This window comes from Antedon mediterranea, chromosome 3 (assembly GCF_964355755.1).
Source record: "Antedon mediterranea chromosome 3, ecAntMedi1.1, whole genome shotgun sequence".
Classification (NCBI taxonomy): domain Eukaryota; kingdom Metazoa; phylum Echinodermata; class Crinoidea; order Comatulida; family Antedonidae; genus Antedon; species Antedon mediterranea.
Genome location: NC_092672.1, coordinates 2567531 through 2585918, shown reverse-complemented (window position 1 = coordinate 2585918; position 18388 = coordinate 2567531). Strand labels below are relative to the sequence as shown.

The 18388-nt window shown below is 33.7% G+C and overlaps 1 protein-coding gene across 2 annotated transcripts; it reads left to right on the top strand.

Annotated features, from left to right (window-relative positions):
• The first annotated feature begins 104 nt into the window (after positions 1-104).
• On the top strand, positions 105-17290 carry LOC140044508 (uncharacterized). Of its 2 annotated transcripts, XM_072089037.1 has the most exons (21): positions 110-1054; positions 6668-6742; positions 7285-7390; positions 7598-7691; positions 7975-8054; positions 8304-8384; positions 9254-9370; positions 10006-10120; positions 10436-10604; positions 10952-11083; positions 11254-11359; positions 11471-11658; positions 12167-12353; positions 12671-12715; positions 12999-13063; positions 13427-13539; positions 14181-14365; positions 15095-15257; positions 15596-15968; positions 16132-16209; positions 16651-17288. In XM_072089037.1, exons 1-21 carry the CDS (start codon positions 255-257, stop codon positions 16787-16789), a joined length of 3411 nt encoding a protein of 1136 aa, XP_071945138.1. In that variant the 5' UTR covers positions 110-254; the 3' UTR covers positions 16790-17288. The 2 variants fall into 2 exon arrangements, with proteins under 2 accessions (XP_071945139.1, XP_071945138.1); XM_072089038.1 differs by lacking the exon at positions 16132-16209 and having other exon boundaries at positions 105-1054; positions 16651-17290.
• The last annotated feature ends 1098 nt before the right edge of the window (positions 17291-18388 follow it).

Genomic DNA, 18388 nt, shown 5'->3' with positions numbered 1-18388 from the left:
ATAGTAATCATAGGCGGCAAAGTATGGCAGGACAAAGCTTTTCATTATGAGTGACTTTCGGATAAAAGGTATTATAGAACATGATTGTGTGCTGGTCTTAGTCTGTTGTTAGTGCGCAGTGAACTGGGAGAATTAAAACGAGAGAGAAACACTTTGGATCAAACGTTTGTGTAGTGAGGTTATAGTGTTACACAACGGGGCAGGGTGACATCATAAAGCTCTATATATCTCTATGGTGAAAGTACAACCACGAAATGGATTTAAAATGGACAGTGTATTACCATCTGCTAATCTCAGTTAATTTTGTACTGATATCCACTGAGGAGGAGTTAAGCACGAATACTAACAGTAGTTTAGACTTCAAAAAACAGAATCTGTACGAAGCAATGTATGGCAGTCTAAACACAGTGCTTGGAGGTGATCACCCAACGGGTAGATATGCTTGGAAGGAACATAGTAGAGTGCATTTTACTTGTCCACAAGGATCATTTATATCGAATATTGGATATAGTTACGATCTTGGAAAAGATGAAAGGACTAACCAGTTTAAAAGGTGGTATTTGCATGACACTTTGAATGGAAGATTTAGGCAAAATGGTACTATAAAGTTTGTAAGAGGACAAGGTACTAAATCAAATTCTTCCAAAAGCACCAGTGCTGCTGCTAGAAGCATCTTTCAGAAACTGATAAATGATAGGAAAGAAAGTTCAAATTCAAGAACAGGTTGTGATGCTGTTTTGTTCTGTCTTGGATATCAAGCTTGTTTGTTTCAGTTATCGATGGAATTGTGCGCAGACGATCCAGAATCGTTAGATGTTAAGTACCTTAAACTTGAACTTAGCTGCGTACCTGATGATGGCTTTTATGACGCCATACAGACACTCTCTCCGAACCAGCAAAACGCCCTTGATGGAAGCAAAGACCACTTAATGTATATTTCTTTTGATCATGAAAAGACGGATGATAAGTTCACGGTGATCAAAACCTTCGTTTTACCAGAGAAAGATGCGTTTTGGGTGAGTTGTCCACCTCCAAGTGAAGCCCATGCAGAAGGGTAGGTATTATCTTTTATCTTTATATATCAGAAGCTTAGGGTTGGTTAATTAGCTTTTTTCACAACTAAAGTTTGTGCCAATTGTAGGCCTATCCACTGTCGTTGACAGAGTGATGAAAGAGTACAGCACTGACATGATGGGACCTTAAGTGAGAAGCATGTGGTTGAAAAATCTAACATCTAAGTCCACAGCACTGTGAGCAACAAGAATCGTTATGTGGCACTTATCAAAAATACATCATAAGTAGCATATAATGTGTTTATAATAACTATGTTAAACTGATTCGTAAATGTAAATAGGTCTATTAATGTGTGTATGAGTGTATATATTTGTAATGGATGCAAAATAAGGTCAAAAGAAAAACAGAAACACACAAATTGTGAGTACTGATTTAAAATATAATAAAAGAAACAGCTACTTTTTAATAAATTTCTTAATATAAAGTATATTTAAATGATAAATAGTCGTACTTTTACTATAACTTGCAATAAACATAAAATGTACGTTTTTAAAGCATACTTTTACTCCATCGATTTTATGTACGTGTATAGATATAGTGCCTTTTTAATTACTATATTGAATTTTATTGTTTTACATTTTTACAAAAATAAATATATGTTATATAATATATATTTGTAAAAGGAATGAATAAATGTGGGTGACCCCTACGAAAGAGAAAAAAATATATATACATCATAAGTCATTACCATCAAGAATCGTGCTTTATCACGCTACGCGCGCGCGCGTGGGAGGGAAGGGGTAACTATTAAGTATCATATTCTCTCATCCTTTTGTTCCCGACTAAACAGTGATATATGATCAGACTCATTAATTACAGTGATTTTAAGTACTGTAGCCCTTAAATGGCAATGTTTTTTAGTACAAACAAGGTCTCATGTGACTTAAGACCACCTCTATTATTGTAACAGTATTTACTATCCCCCCCACTGATATGAAAGTGCTTATTTTCAACAAGCTCGTGTAACACAAATAAAATCCAAAAAATTATGAAACATAGGGAAAACTATAGATCGATAATTATTGGAATGTATGATCAATAGAAATTTTTTGCCCGCACCTGGCCTTTAAATGACAACTTAAGGCCACCTCTATTATTGTAACAGTATTTACACCACACCATTGCATTCATTACATTCCCTTGTAGTGTTTGTACTTCTGGTACTTCTACGTCAATAATTCTCTTTAGCGTTTTGTAACTCTTGTATACGCTTGAGTAATTCAATTCAAAAACATTTTAAATTTTAAAATTCAACTATTTATAGTTCTATAAACATATGTTAAATCTCTATATAATATTACTACGCATTTTCATTTTTACAATCAAAACTCTCAAGGTTTGAAAAGCCAACAGTGCATAAACAATTTAAAATTCAATTTAGAAAACCCTACCGGCCTAAAGACTAGACATGCAAGCAAATAATAGGCAATAGCCTGAACCATGAAGGAGGAAAGAAAAATCCCTCCATATGCCTGAACCATCAAACATTAAGTGTAAGATGTAAAGAACTCTTAGGCCGGTGCCCAGGGGAAAGTGTCTATGTGCCAAGGGGTTGTGGGAGCGGGTATCGTTCGCGACTGTTCTTTTTTATTTTGACCATATTTAATGAGGGTGATCCCTCCAGCAATTTATGATCATTAGGGACCCTCAGGGGTACGGTTCACAAGACAAACATATACACAAAATGGTCTACATAAACAACTCCACTCACGCCTTGTATTCCCCCGTTTGAACTTGCTTAGTGCGGGGATGTAACGTTAGACTGAGATGGTGGGAGGTTCGCATGAACTCTCCGATTACTGATATGTAAATATATCCTTCTTTACAACCAAAATGCTATTGAATATACACAAAAGATACCTTTATTCAATTACTCTATTATTATTATTACTCATACAAATTTTTCGTAATTTGAGAGCAAAGTCTTTTTCAAGCATTTTTTTTTTATAGAAAAACGCTATATTTTATAGCTATTAATATAATTGTAATGGTATTATAATAATTTTGAAATTTCAAAAGCTAAAATACTTTGAATCGATTACACATATGTAAGCTTCATCAATTTCATAAAATCGCCATTAGCGAGATAAATTCCTGTAAAATCATAGATATCATATATCTATAATTCGCACATGCGACTTATTATTGGTGGTGATAAACATATTGATTGAGTCGTATATATATTTTATTTCCCAGCGTTTGGCGATAATGATAATATTAATATGCAAATTCCTATTCCCTAGTGGTTTAATCTACAATACACTTTAATTATACCAGAATTTATTGGATACCATAATTCAGAAAATAATTAGTTTTTGACGGAAATTTCCAGAATGTCTGGTCTGATTTGTTGAAAGCAACAAATCGTTCACAGAAAAATCACCAAAGAAAATAATAATTATTAAATCCGGTCTGTGTCTGTCTGTTTGTCTGTCTGACTGACTGGCTCTAAATATAATTTTGAAATATTAAGTATGTTAAATGTTTATTTTAGATTTAAACTTTATTAGTTTTATTTATTACACTAACAATATTGAATACATACCAAGAGAAATTATTGATTTTTTTTTCAAATATTTTAAAATTAATTTATTCATTCATTTCATATTTCGGAATCTACATCCCTGGAGCATGGACCTATAATTAAGTAACAATACACACACAGACTAAAACAAAATATATTATTAACCAGTTATCAGTAAACAGCTCTTTCCAAGTTAAACAAAGTAATCAAAAAATTAATTTAAAAACTTACAAAAATAAATAAATTAAAAAAATGTTTATAATGTTATCTATTCTTTTTTTATTTATTTAATTACAATATCTCATTTTGAGTTTTAGTTGCATAGGCCTAGTAACATAATTATAGTAAAAATTATGGATAAACATTTGAAAATGGCCTTAGCTAGCCCCTTAGCTAGCCCCTTAGCTAGCCCCTTAGCTAGCCCCTTAGCTAGCCCCTTAGCTAGCCCCTCAGCTAGCCCCTCAGCTAGCCCCTCAGCTAGCCCCTTAGCTAGCCCCTTAGCTAGTCCCTTAGCTAGCCCCTTAGCTAGCCCTATATAACTATACTTTTATTTAACTGTGGCCTGAGTAGTTTTCATTTGTATATTAGGCCTATAATAATTATGTACTGTAGTATGGTTATAGTATTGACATGGCTATAACGACATATCCATCCTTCACATCAAAAACAAAACAAATATTGATTAAATGAGGTTGTAAGTGACAGTGTATGTTGTAGATATGATGCCACTATACATGCTTAAAACATAATGTATTATGTTCTTGTGAAATTGACATTCATATTGTCATTGTAATGTAATGACAAATTGAGTTGCAAGCTGTTGTCAATTACGGCGTAACACATTGAACTTTACAACATGACATCAGGGGGTTGGAAGCAAGGGTTGCCTTGGTTGTAGTAATAAAATAATAATAGTGATATATGAGGCCTATGCTTATAAAACAGTTAATTTTAAATTCTCTCTTTTAACTAATAGTAATAACAACTTCGAATTTTGAAAAGCCTGAAAAATCAATTTTCTTAGTTTTAAATTAAAGAGACAATTCAACTATAGAAGATAATCAATGTAGAAACAAGGCAGACGTTTCGTCCATGATGATCCAGAACGAACGAAAACTCCCTCTCTTCTGATTCGGCCTCTGTAGGTCTAACATTTACCTTAAAATAGTAATACTTTGAAGTCTACGTCAGGATAATATATGACATTTAATATGAAAATAGTTGCAAAGATCAGAGAGTTGACGAAAATTGATTTAACCCGAAATAGATTTAAAACAACATGACCATTAGTTGTCTCGACTTGTCCTGTTGTTCGTCTCTATCCGGTTTATTGGGAAAAAGAGCTTTTTCTACCGAATTGAACCTTTTAACGCATTATTTATAATTGTGTAAATTAGGCTTATAATCGGTTAAATAAAACCACTCTTCCTGTAAGCGAATATTATTGATGACTGTTAGCAAAAACATTAATTAATTTCGAATGTATAATAGATTTAAGCATCAAGGGCAATTAGCGAGGACTATGATATAGAGGTTTTATTAAAACTACAATCAGTAGAAAGCTATTACACTTGTCAAAGTCACTATCATATTTCTAATCCATTTTGTTCAGTTTTACCGGAAAAAGAAAGACGGATTTTACTGTAAAAAAGCAGGAGGGATTTTCCGATTATATCAGCCAAGAGCGACGTTTACTTCTTTATGATTGGTTCCTACTTTTGAACGCAGCGTGAGAACGTAGGTGTATATTGCAAATAAGTTGACTAATCACAAGTGACAATCGTGATTGGTTAACTTATTTTGCGGTGCGCTTACGTCCTTGCGTTGCGTCCAAAATTGGGAATCAAGCTTAAAGTACGTGGGAAGCAAATTCGACCCAAAGTTCTGTCTACACTATCAAAATGGTTTGACAAAAAGTCTGTCCAAATATGGGTAGTGATATATTGACATCATCATGTCCATATATGGGCACATCGCATTTGTGTCACATAAAGTTTGATAGTGCAGACAGAGCTTTAGTGAAAAGTCTGGAAAATTAAGATGCGCTTGACTACACTCATAAAGTTTAAGTCCACTACACATGTTATTCAACATTGTAATGAGGACTTAAAACAGACAAAGTTGTGAATTATGCTGGTTGAAGAATCAATATTTTTTTCATGAATATGATTATTCAAAATGCTGACGTTTAAGAAACGTTGAATTGCATTTGCTTAAAACTAATTCTAAAGACCAACGAAGCAGATATTTATTATACGAAGATAACCTGGACTTGGTATACTATTATCTCTGGTTTCATCCCTGTTATCAGCAGTAATAGTTTTCCTGAGAACATCATAACATCTTCTTCTACTTATTCAGAGATAATCATGAACAAAAATAAATAGTTGGGCAATTATAATTATGACACATTTTAGTCGCATATAAACGAGTAAAAAGGGATGAATAAATGTATATTTATGATCTAATATAATAGAATATATTAGCATCGGTATCGTGTTAACTTACCACGTTAATAAGTTAAGCATCTTCCTTGGACAAGTGAGAAATTGGAAATGGTTTTATTTTTTATTGTGTCCCCAAATGCGCGTTATTCTTTTAATGTACGCTTACTATCTTGTATTTCAGCCGTACGATGTACACGTATAATGATAATTGTTGGATATGGAATAAATCAGTTAATGACTTGATATTTCACTGCAAAATGCGTTATCATTTTGTTGTCAACAAATCCTGAAAGTATAATGTGTTTATTGATCTGTAAATTACTAGAACACGACCTCATTTACTCCTGTATTGTTTCTGGTTACAGTAAAAGATAAATACAATCTCCACAATCAATCGATACTAACCAATTAAGACAAGTGATATGTTGTTTTAACTGCACTTACGACCTTTACACGCTGCTGCATGACCATTGTATAATTGTACGCGCTGTACGATCTCTTTGGACGCCGCGTATCATTTTGTGTTACGTTGTTTTTAAATATTATAATTTATGTCATGCTTCGATGAATTGCATACGACGGTTGTTTGTATCTACTTTGCTCATTTTTTTTGTGTGTACAGATATGGTGGATGGTGTAAAGGTCCAGCTCCAACTCACACAGAGATATCAACAGAATTGTGGCATACACTCGGAAGGTACGATCTTTGTAATAAACCAGAATAATAAAATGATTTCCATTACGTCACCACACCAAATCCTACAAAGGTAACAACGTAACGTTTGCCCATTAATTACTAGTCTGGGTTCCAGATGGAGTTTTGTCTTAATATTAGTAAAAAGATAAATATTTTGGCACATATGGCGTTTCATACGTATATTACTTGAGCTTGGATATTTTCAGACAAAAATCGAAAAAAAAACAAATAAATAAAACAAAAGACAACGAATACAGACTTGGGGCAAGTCTAATTAATTACATGCTTACAACGTTTATCGGCATGCTCCTCTCAATAGCAACCCATGAGAGTATTATATACCAACTTTGTTCTATGATCCTAGAGATGTAGTGGTTGCACAACACTTAATTCTGCAGCTGTCATCAGACAGTATCTAACTGACTATCGAGAGTCAGCTACAAACGTGCCTGATGTGTGTACACGTGTTAGATTGTAGTATAGGCCTACAGTAGGAACCAAATAACATAAATCAAATAACAAATATCATTTTTCATGTTCAGATCTGTAGAGGAATCATGCCGTGATGAGTTACTTCAGGTTTACTGTGCATATCATTTTAATAAAACAGGTGGATGTGTGCCACCTATGTATGTTGAGAAACCAAAGGTAACATTTCCCTCTATTGATACAAAAAATACACTAGAAAAACACAGTTATATGAGCTTGAATTTATATTAGGTCTTCGATGACGACATATATACGCGCGCGTACATATTATCAATTTGAATTTGTGCGCTTGAGTGGAATTACATAACCTGTGACAACATCGGTTTATTAAACAAAATTAGAAAAAAATATAATTTACACTTTTAGAGAGGTACAGTACTTCATCCTGGAAAGATGCGATTTAACTTTAACGCTTTACCAACCAATGGGCATCGACCGGACTTAAACAGCATAGTTGAAGGTAGTGTATAAACAAGGATGGGAGCCTCATCCCACGCTACCCTTAATTTGTTAGGGGGAGGTGTCTGGTTTATACTGATTAATCAATTCATAAAATACTATGTTTTTACTAAACAACGGCTGCGAATTGTTGCTATTGTGATTCTTTAAAATGTATCAAATTTTACTTCTTTTTTTTTAAATGATCACAATGTTTGTGGATCACCTTAAAATAGAATTGAAATAAGTAATACTTACAGGCATATTGTTATTGAATGTTGTTTTATTTATCTTTTGTGTTTCAGCAAGGAGGAGTCTTAACACTGTGTTAATACCTGTCAAGTTTGCTTTCCTCATAATTGCTCACACTTGTGAAGATTGCGTGGTAAGAATAATTAGCTTATTGTCTATTTTTAAATCTGGTCCCATCATTATCTTTTCCTTACTGGTAAACCATTATTTTGAAAACCAATTTTTAAATATTTTTTTACAAGTAATCTGGGGTCTCTAAAATAATACAACTCTCATTTTGCTTATTGTGATGGCTAATTCATCGAAACTAATTTCGGGAAAAAAAATAATGATATTTGTGTAATAATTGATAATTGATAATAATTGATTATGTTTTCTGCAGATGCAATTGATCGATGTTATTTATAGACCATATTTCTTTTACGTGATACACGTTGATTTTCGGCAAGATAACGTGAGAGATGTAAGTAGCATTGCATTAGTAAACGCAAGGTCTGGGGTAGATATAATTGACTTTTTATTATGAGTGTGTGAACTTGATGAGTTATTGAACGACAAAGATACAGTAGTTGCTGCGATGACATTGGCAATGATAGACCTATTGATAATTTATATCAATTTTATATATATATGAGAATGTTAAAGAGTCGCTATCCAATCGAGTTTGAACAATACCATGAAAGCCCCAGTGGCCTAATGGTTAGGACATCTGCATATCAAGCAGGCGGTCCGAGTTCGAGTCTCGGTTGGGGCGACTTTTTCTCATTCTCACAGATTTCCTCATCTTTATCGTTTCAAATTATATATTATATATATATATATAAATCCAAAGGCAAATTACTGAAAAAATGACAATGCTGTGGGTATCAGTGCCTGGATCTCAATGGAGATACAAAAATAAAAAGCGAAAAGCTAAATCAAAACGATAAAGTAAACAGCCAGAAAAGTTAGCAGAGCTTTCGGGCAACACTAGCCCTTCATCAGTGCAAGTGAGGGAATTTGGATAAAGTCATAGCATATGAGTTGGCAAGTGCTGCCTGGGTGGACAGGAATAAAAGAAATATAACAATAGAAACAGCGTGTTGAATAGTGGGTGGAGACTGAATAAGAGTAGAAAACAATGAAGGTAGCTTGGTAGAGATATAAACAATATCTATATATATATACATTTATATATTTGTTTTCGTTCTGTGTTTTATTTGTTTTCTATGTGTTTTATGACAATACTGTAACGTACGGTGGTGAGAAGTCAATAAAGAATTGAATTGTATAATGACATTCCGGTAATATTGTTTAAAAAAAATGTGTGTTTTTATTTACAAATTACAACAGGAACTCGTAAAACGAATAAATGTATTGCCACATTATGCAAACGTACGAGTGCTTCCAAAAGAAAGGTCCTTTACAGCCAGTTGGGGATCGTTCTACATTCTCAGAGCCGAGCTAGAGGTACGTAAATACATTGTTTCAAATAATCTGGTCTAAAGCTCTGTTTACACTATCAAACTTTATGTGACAACGAAATGTGATGAGGCCATATATGGATATGATGATGTCATATCACATATTTAAGCATATCACTACCATATTTGGGCACATCAAACTTTTTTATCAATCTAGTTTTATAGTGTAGACAAAGTTTTATATACTCGCAATCAGAAACACATCATGGCACTAGCACTTAATAGTAAACGTCGTGAAACGCACTGGTTATCAAATAACATTACTATTCCAGTAGGTTTGAAAAAAAGTACTGTATGCGTATAAGCTTTTGTCGAACTTCTTCAATTTATACGAAACAATTGTTTAGATCTTGTTTGGTTTCTACCAGTCTGTATGGTAATGATTTATTGAAATGATGACACAAGTTCAAGTTCATGTTTATTCATACAAAGCAATATTCTTGAGTATGATAAACATTATGAAGTTGTGTCTGGAGAGACCAAATAAAGAGCTTTCACACCGGTTCCACCAGAAGAAACCCTTAAAAAATATAGACCAAGGGTTCATAGACAGGGGAAAACACAGACGATTAGTAGAAACAAAGACAATTATATCAATTCAGTGTGAATGCAACATTTCAGGGCATTGAGGAGCTGGCTAGAATGGGTGCTTGGGATTTCGTAATTAACCTCAGTGGTGCTGATTTGCCGTTTACTGATGTTGACGACATGGCGGCAACTTACGCCGCATATCGAAGTAAGCTTTTCATTATGTTTGTTAATTAATCAAACTAATAGTAAACTAAATATACTGAAGTATAAGAAGCCATCTACTTCCGTAACTTTTGTGACGCCAAAACAGACGTTACGGTATGGGCCTATAAAACAACAACTCTAAACTACTATACCAATTACGCTATTTGTACGGTAGGTATCTGATCAATCATTTTAAATGCTATAATAAAAATTATGGTTTGTAATGCGCACTTCTACACAAAATGTGTGTTCAATGCGCATTCAAAATATAGAAATAGGTGCGCCTACATTCTTTTTTTGTTTCTTCTTGAGAAAGCTAGGAATTTTGTTGGTGTAAGAGAAACCTGGAAAGATCGTCGATCGTCTGCGAAAGATGTGTCCGTTTGGCACGCGTGCGGAAATCACGTGTATAACGTTACATCACGTGGTCCACCACCTCCTTGGAGTACCCAGCTGAGCGCATCCCAATGGTTTATCTTGCATAGGTAAGACTTTTCACAGAAAAGATTTATACGCGCTCGTTCAAACATTGATAAAATAAAGGTGCAGCTTTTTCACGCGCGCGGACACTTTGTGTTGATTGTTCTTCATTACGGTATTGTCATACTTTACAAATCACCACCTTGAAATTTATATTTTGTTTGCCCATATAATCTATTATTCCAACATTTTAGTTATTAAAGCTCTGCCTACACTATCTTTATGTAACAAGAAAATGTTATAGCTCATATAATATGGACACGATGATTTCACTACACTATTTGGGCACATCACATTTTTTTGGTCAAGTTTGATAGTGTAGACAGAGCTTTTAAGATCGCTTTATTTATAGGGGATTTGCTACAACGATCATAAACCAGGATTTTCGATCCAGACGTTTGAACCAAATTCAGTTTTTTCAGCAAACTTGCATAGTTCCAGACGAATCTTATATACAGTCGATGCTGTTCAATTCAGATTTCAAGTAAGTAAAGGTTGATTCACACGAGAACAATTATTAGATTGAAAACCAACGAGTGGACATTTCGTTCTTACGAGAGAGAATTACGACGTAAATGCATTTGATTATCAATTGGGATTTATATTTTTTTATGATTTTTTTTTCTTAAAATATTTTTTTATATTCTTTTTCAGATATACATATATTTATGATCATTCTCGATTGTATCACTTTCCATCGTCAAGATACGACATCCGGGGTCTCTGCAAACATTCATTTGATATAGATTACTGTGGCCAGGTAATTTACTGAATTTGTGACATTTTAGTCTACATTATTGTCAAGTGTACAACCTTTTATTTATGGATATATGAATGTATGAGCACACTGTTTGATTGTTTTAATTTGCAGAGCCCAAACTATTTCGAAGAGCACGACATAAAAACGTTTAAAGGAAGTACACAAAAGTATAATTTTGGGCGTAAACACCCATACGACGCAAAACATCCAACGAGACAAGCAGCCATTAAAATAATAACGAATTCAGATATGTACCACTTTATAGAAGGAAGAGGAACGGTAGACCAAGTGTTTATTCGGTAACTAATTTGATATTGATTAAATCCTTGTCTACACTATCGAACGTGATGTGACAAAAAAATGTGATGTGCCCATATATGATCATGATGTCATATCACTACCATATTTGGGCATATCACTACCATATTAGGCACATCACACATTTTCTGACATTTTTCTAACTAGTTTGATAATGTAGACAGAGCTAAACATGGTAGATCTAATAAAATAAAATAGAATTATACACCTATCGCCCTCTTACAACCAGAACTAGACAGATTACTGATTTACATAATATACTCGGCAAATTGTGACGTCACTGCTTGATATACATTTCCTATTAGGGATATTAATAATAATTCTGTACAATATTCCATTAGTAAACAGATAGTTATATCTATTCGATAATGCCCACGTATTTAAATAACACCAATAGCGACAACATTAGTAGTATAGTTTCAAGCCTTTTTTGCATAATATTTTGAAAACAGTGCATTATAATATATTATAATATACCTATCGTTTCAGACAACTAGTGGAAGAAGCACTTTACCAAAAGTTTGGGAAGAGTTGGAGGGACAGGTATGACGTCAAAGACATAGTAAAAGTGCGAATACTGCGCACGCTCACTGCCGACAACCCATGCTGTAAGCCAATCTATTTAACAAGGAACACCTTACAGTTTAGATATAAATACTGGATCGACTTTTCAGTAGTAAGTCTTCTTTGTTTCTCTTGTATTGTTATATATTATTTACAATTACCTTATGTGAAATATTCGTGCGAAAAGCGTGTGATATGCGTACGTATTCTCGTGCAATACCTGCTGTGTAATGTCATGTGACATCCGCAGATTTGGAATCAATTTTTTTTTTCTTTTTTAATTTTACATAAAATCACCAACATCTGAATGATTGTGTGCAACCAACTAAACCTCTTCAATTTCACTCATCCCTGATCGGACATACTTTAATCAGCCTATTAAAAATATTTTAAAACGTTTTATTTCTTATAATTGTTTTTTTTTTTCAGGTTGATTTAATTACACATAGAAAACTGTTTATGCGTACATCAATGGTAAGATATACATTTATCATTTGTTGTTTGTTTACTCGCATCATTCACCAATCGCCATTTCACACAAACATGATGGTAATATATACATTTATCATTTGTTGTTTGTTTACTCGCATCATTCACCAATCGCCATTTCACACAAACATGATGGTAATATATACATTTATCATTTGTTGTTTGTTTACTCGCATCATTCACCAATCGCCATTTCACACAAACATGATAATATCCTAATAATGTTAAGTTTTTGAAAATATTACCGTTTATTTCTATTTGTCTTTAGAAACCAATCGACAACTTCAACTGTTTTGTGCATGGGCACATTAAGGCGCTATCGGTTTCTTTCATGTAAGTGTGTTATTACTGTCAATCTTAAAATAAGAATATTGAGAGCTTTCGATTTTCCGACGATTTACGACTTATGCAAATAAATTTAATTACGTAATTTTTCCAAGTTCGCGTCCAGCTAACTTGGAACTAACTTTTTGTGACGACTGTGGTTCTACCACCATTTGAAATAATCAATTAAATTGTTTTAAACGACTTAACAAAAAGTACCAAACGTATACGAATTCTACCTCCATATGACGTCATAAAAGTATAGCTTCTTATTATCTACGTTTAAGTAATTCACAATTACGCTGACTATAATAATAAGTATGACGTTATCATCAATGTACTAACATGTGGGTTTTTTAAATTTTATTTTAGGAAAGATAATTTCGTTCCTCACGAACCTGATTCAGATAGACCAATAGCATATACAATCTATTTTAGCCGTGGGGATAACAGGAATATTGATGGCAAAAAGCATAAATGTAAAGGTAGGTCTATAGCTGGATCAATGTACCTTTAAAAACGAAGTGTTTTCTCCAGAAGATGGGTGTAGAATAGACTTGCCCCAAGTCTGTATTCGTTGTCTTTTTTTATTTGTTTGATTTTATTTCGATTTTTCTTTGAAAATAGTAGTATACGTATGAAACGCCATTTGTGCCAAAATAATCTTTTTACTAATATTAAGACAAAACTCCATCTGGAACCCACACTAGGTGTAGCATTACAACAGAACATTAACGTCATTCTCAATCATATTTCATTTCCCTTTGGAAACGCATAGTACTATTACCGCAAACCTAACTTCAGTGGCGTAACGCAGAGGCCTAGGGCCCCTGGTTTAAGAACCCCACGTGGCCCTCCAGCACTGGGGGCCTGGCGTTTTTAGCCTTTTCGACATATGCATGTTTTTTCATCTGGGCACTGCTCATGGGCTCACATAAGCTCCGGGGCCCCTTGGTTTATCCCATAGCCATTACACCACTGGTCCACTTGGGCTTTAATGCAAATATAGACCTAGCTGAATCAAGATAAAATGTATATCTACTAAGCGTTGTATTATACACATAGTCGTCTGCCTACATTCCATTTTCTATAGGCCTATCAAAGTGTTTCTTCTATTATCTTCCAGATCTGCCAGATCCAACATCACCTATTTATGACTTCATTCAAGCAAAAAATTCCTCGAGATATAATTATGCAAAATTTACAAAAGATGAACTGAAATTCAAGGCTATGTTGATATCACCTGGTGGTACCGAGTCCTGTGAATGGCACTCACAGATCACTCTTAGTACATACGATAAACTATTTAAGGTAAAAGTAACAAGATCAAGGCTATGTTGATATCACCTGGTGGTACCGAGTCATGTGAGTGGCACTCACAGATCACATTTATTAAATAGGATAAACTATTTAGGGTATAAATACTTATGCACTTTAGTTTTGTTTTGTTTTTTTTTTCCCCTCTTTTTGCACTAAGAACGAAGTGCATACATTGTATTTTTTCTTGCTTATTTCAGTCATTACTATTTTTACATGTATATATTTGTTTCATTTGGAGGTTCAGACCTAAAGCCAAATTGGCTTAATGCAATCTCCACACACATTTTGTTATCATTTATATTTTAAAAAAGAAAAATGTATGTATTGTGTTATATTTATGTGTGAAATAAATCTGAAACTAACTAATTAACTAACATCACACAAATAAACTATCTATGAAAAATATAAAAAGGACCACTGAAATCTCAATTAAAGATCACTTTTGACCCAGATGAATACAAAATAGATTTCTGACCATCATATGTAGACGCCGTCAGCCTGTTGCCAACAACATGGTTAACTGAGGGAGGAAACAATATGTATTTTCATAGATATCGGACGATCATGTTTAATAATGACTGCTGACTGGTGATTGTTCTGACGAAAATAAATGATGAGGATGTTCATAGGCCTAATTATGACGATGATGTACGGATGACACTTAACCGTATTACATGATTCGTATATATAAAACATAATTATAATCTTTTTTATATATAGAAAAATACCCGATCTAAGCTGAAGATGAAAATGGCCTGTTCACCAATTAACACGCCAGGATGGTGGCGTTTGGTTTTGCAGCAAACTGGCGTCAAGAACCCCTTCCCGTACACATCATCCATGTTCGTAGGACACACTGGGAGGTCGAAGCAGAATATATCAGGTGTGTTAATATAGGCCTATGCCGGTCTCTTAAGCTCCGTTTACACTATCAAACTTTATGTGACAACAAATGTGATGTGCACATTATATGGACATGATGACGTCATATCACTACCACATTTGGGCACATCACAGTTTTTTCATCAAACTAGTTTGATAGTGAAGACATAGTTTTAATAACACGCTGATGGCCGTTTTAAAATTTAGTAGGCCTACCTGTGCAGGAAAACTATGCCATATGGTTGAAACAAGCTCTGTCTACACTATCAAACTTTATGTGACAACAAATATTACAGTGTATATATATAATATAGGTATATCATTATTTTATAATTCCAGAAAATATCAAAGGTCTCTGGAACTTGGAAGGATTGATGGAATTAAATATTGAGGATATCGAATTTCAAGCTAAATGGAGTCATCCCAACGTATTCGATACGCCTAGGCTAGGCGCTACCGTAAAACACGAAAACACATCAGTAATGAAACCACCGATAATAACAAAACATATTTCAAATTCAAGTCACTCAACTTCAGATTTAGTCTATGCAAAACAAGTTGGTAGTGATGAGAATAAAGCAATGGATGCAGAAGACGGCCAGGTGTTCAGAAAACTTCGCAACGAGAGAATGTCGGAAATTAAGAACAATATAAATAATATTCCAGTTTATGATAAAAACAATAAAGAATGGTTTATGAATGAATTAGATATGTAAGTATTGTTATAAATTATTATCTTAGTCATCATACTTAATTATTATCAAAATCATTAATTATTCATAATCATAATTTTCGTCAAATTGTCCACGACGACCAACTTCACCTGTCACACTCCTATTTTTGTCTTATTTGTTTATAATTATGTCTTTTTTCAGATCATTACAAAAGCCTGCAACCTCATCAGTTTTAAAATATATGGGAATTACTTTTATTTTATTTATTATAATAAAATGGTACGTGGTATTTTATATTTTTCATGCGTTTTATGCTTATTTCCCAAGTCATAAAGGACCCATAACTTTCGTAATAAGCAGGCAGTTTCGACAAAATTTGTGTTGTAGTTGTAAAGAAATAGGCGTAGTTGCTCTAAGCCAGGTCTCCCATTTGGCCCAGTTATGATCAGATCAGTGGCTATAATGTACTAGTAAAACTACACTGGGATAACCCCACCCCCCGTCCCCCTACTCGTCTCGAAAGATGTACTAGGCACATGAGTCAGATGTGTACTCTGGACCACAGTTTATAGTCCTTATCCAAGAAGACTCGTTCTACCACCAGAACAGCGAGTGAGCATCAAACCATTGCCGATGTTATTGAATTTAAGTAAACTGTAGACACAGTAAGGCCTAATAGAATGATAATAATTGGTCTGTTGTTGTTGTTGTTACTTTTAGGTGGAGACATAGAAGAGGACAAAAGTTATTTGCAGCTGGTTCGATCATTAAATGTGTTTTTCTGTTTGTGGCTCTCTACTTGCTTGCTCATCTATACAACTTCTACTTGGACAGATATACTGTAATTCATTTTACGTAGAAACAATTACATTGAAACGATTCATACCATACGATACATATGTACACTTCAGTTTGTGAGTGGCCCTAATATTATTTGCAAACACATATTCACACGGCCATATTAATAACTGCATACAATAAAAATTTGACTTGAGTTAGGCCTGTATAACTGAAAGTCACGAATGATTCGATAATGTTATGCCATTATTAATGAAACCCACCGAACAAAATATAGTTCCTATTTTAATCAGAATATAAGAGCAGGAATAGGTCCCTATGTCCCATTATTATACGTCTATGGGTTCCCGTTCAGGCTTAGTTGGTGGGTAGTTACCAACTTACCTGGATAGACGGACCCTATGTTGGTGCCACAGTAGCTTTAAGAAATTTTTATAACTGTGCCTTAGAAATTAATAAATTCTAAATAAGATATATAAATTGAGTAGAATTTTGATTTTCTAGTACTTAATAAGCATGATGATGATGTTAAAGATGGATTGTCCCCCTGAAATTGATATGCCTAATAGTTATCCACTTTGACCAAAAATTTGATCGAAAAAACAATGAATTTACCTAAAAATCTTTAATTTAAAGTAAAACATAGTGAGTTTTTGGTTGAATTTAACCATTTATTTTGTCGTTCTATAAGTGAAAACATTAATTTTTCCAGGCTTTTTTTTTTTTTACGAAAGTGGTTAAAACTACAAAGTAACATATTCAAAGTCTGAATTTATTCATCTTTATTTTTCATGTTTTTGCGGGACAATACATCTTTAATGGTTAATATTATGGTGTTAATGATAACCAAAATGGTGTTATAGTGACATGGATATAATGCTGATAAGAGTGGTAAGGAAGATTATGGCGGTTATAAGTAGTATGGGATTGTTTACATCGAAGAACATTTTTATTGATTATTGGATTTGGGCTAAGTTAATGTATAGCGCATACCACAAACACAAAGACTTGAGCTCTGTCTACACTATCAAACTATCAACTAGTTTGTAGTGATATACTCAAATATGGTAGTGATATGACATCATCCGTCCATATGGGCACATCACATTTTTTTGTCACATAAAGTTTGATAGTGTAGACAGAGCTTTAGATGTTACACATCATAGGATATTGCCATTTCATATTGATTTGGTTCACATCAAAATACATTAGCATTCATATCGAAATCGGTTCACATCGGACATGGGCTCATACATGATTCAAGCGGGTAATTGCAATTACACGGTAGTCGTGACAACCGATAAAGAATGTTGAACAACTCCCAACGCCTTCCGACTAGTTAATGAACAAACTTAATATCAGTTTTTGCTTTGTGTGTTTATTTACCAGTACAGTGTACTTTGACCACAATAAGTTATCTAATATTGTTTAATCAAAACCTATCATTTCGTGTGCTGACTATGGAATGTGAGCATGTCTACCTTCACGGCAATTCAAATTGTTTTGTTCGTTTTTGTAATATTTGGTGTCTGTTGTGACGGTAAGCAAATTATTAATTATTCATTCATTCAATTGTTCCCTTTTCTTTAATTAAAAATAGATAGTAGGCCTAAAACAAATATAAATAATATATTTAGTTTATGTACCATGACAACGGTCG

Coding starts and splice junctions, on each gene's coding strand:
- LOC140044508 (XM_072089037.1), top strand. CDS start 255: ATGGATTTAAAATGGACAGTGTATTACCATCTGCTAATCTCAGTTAAT. Junction 13,540..14,180: donor CAAAAAGCATAAATGTAAAG/GTAGGTCTATAG, acceptor ATTATCTTCCAG/ATCTGCCAGATCCAACATCA. Junction 15,969..16,131: donor TTTATGAATGAATTAGATAT/GTAAGTATTGTT, acceptor GTCTTTTTTCAG/ATCATTACAAAAGCCTGCAA.